The 703-nt window shown below is 45.4% G+C and overlaps 1 protein-coding gene across 3 annotated transcripts in view; it reads right to left on the bottom strand.

The window, feature by feature from the left end:
* Window positions 1–6: 6 nt before the first annotated feature.
* Window positions 7–703, bottom strand: part of cxxc5a (CXXC finger protein 5a) — an 18,399-nt gene continuing 17,702 nt past the window's right edge. For 2 of the 3 annotated variants that reach the window (XM_008333517.3, XM_008333516.3), the window contains exon 3: window positions 7–639. In XM_008333517.3, the coding sequence (XP_008331739.1) occupies window positions 595–639 (45 nt within the window). In that variant the 3' untranslated portion in view covers window positions 7–594. The remainder of the gene's footprint in view (window positions 640–703) is intronic. The other variant, XM_017042018.2, reaches the window with a different exon arrangement.

The following is a 703-nucleotide window of genomic DNA, read 5'->3' as shown; positions in this document are numbered from 1 at the left end:
TGTGGTGTGCGGTGTGAACGGAGCCCCGTTCCGATGGGACCCGGGACGTTTTCAGCTCGTGGTGAGTGAACACGATGTCGACGTTCGCCGTTAGCCACTAGTTTTTTTTAAAATATAGCTGTAAATTTACATTCTCTACACAAGTACTGTATCTTTCCACACGTGAACATTAACATTAACACCAAACACAGAAATTAGTTGATTGTCCACACACTTCTGTCTCTGGTCATCAACAGTTCCATGTCCTTAAGCATCAGATAAAAGAAGAAAAAAAAACTGCTGGAAAAAGGACATAAAAGTACCAAAAGTTGGAACATAGAAAAGGGAATGAAAGTCGTCACAGATGCTTTTTCTTCTCGCTTCATTTTTGGTTCAAGGAATCGTTAGGTGCATCCATTACTCCACACGTTTTTTTTTCTTGCTTTTCTCTTGTCTTTTTTTTTTTTTCCTATAATCTTTTTATTTGTTGCTTGTTTATGAGCCAGTGTCTGTTCCGGAACATTCCAGGAGTTGGCATTGCACTTGATGGCAGAGCTTTGGGTAGGAAGTGGAGGAGGAGGAGGAGGTGGAGGAAGAGGAGGAGGTGGAGGAGTCCTACTGGAACCACCGGAACGCCGCTCCTGTAGGAAGCATCACCTTCTTGGAGTAACATGGGAACAGGGAGACATGGGGAGGGGGACGGGGGGGGGACACGGGGGGGGGA

This window comes from Cynoglossus semilaevis, chromosome 19, assembly GCF_000523025.1.
Source record: "Cynoglossus semilaevis isolate Cse_v1.0 chromosome 19, Cse_v1.0, whole genome shotgun sequence".
Taxonomy (NCBI): Eukaryota; Metazoa; Chordata; class Actinopteri; order Pleuronectiformes; family Cynoglossidae; genus Cynoglossus; species Cynoglossus semilaevis.
Note: the sequence above shows the minus strand (reverse complement) of the source record. Positions and strands in the feature narration are given on the sequence as shown.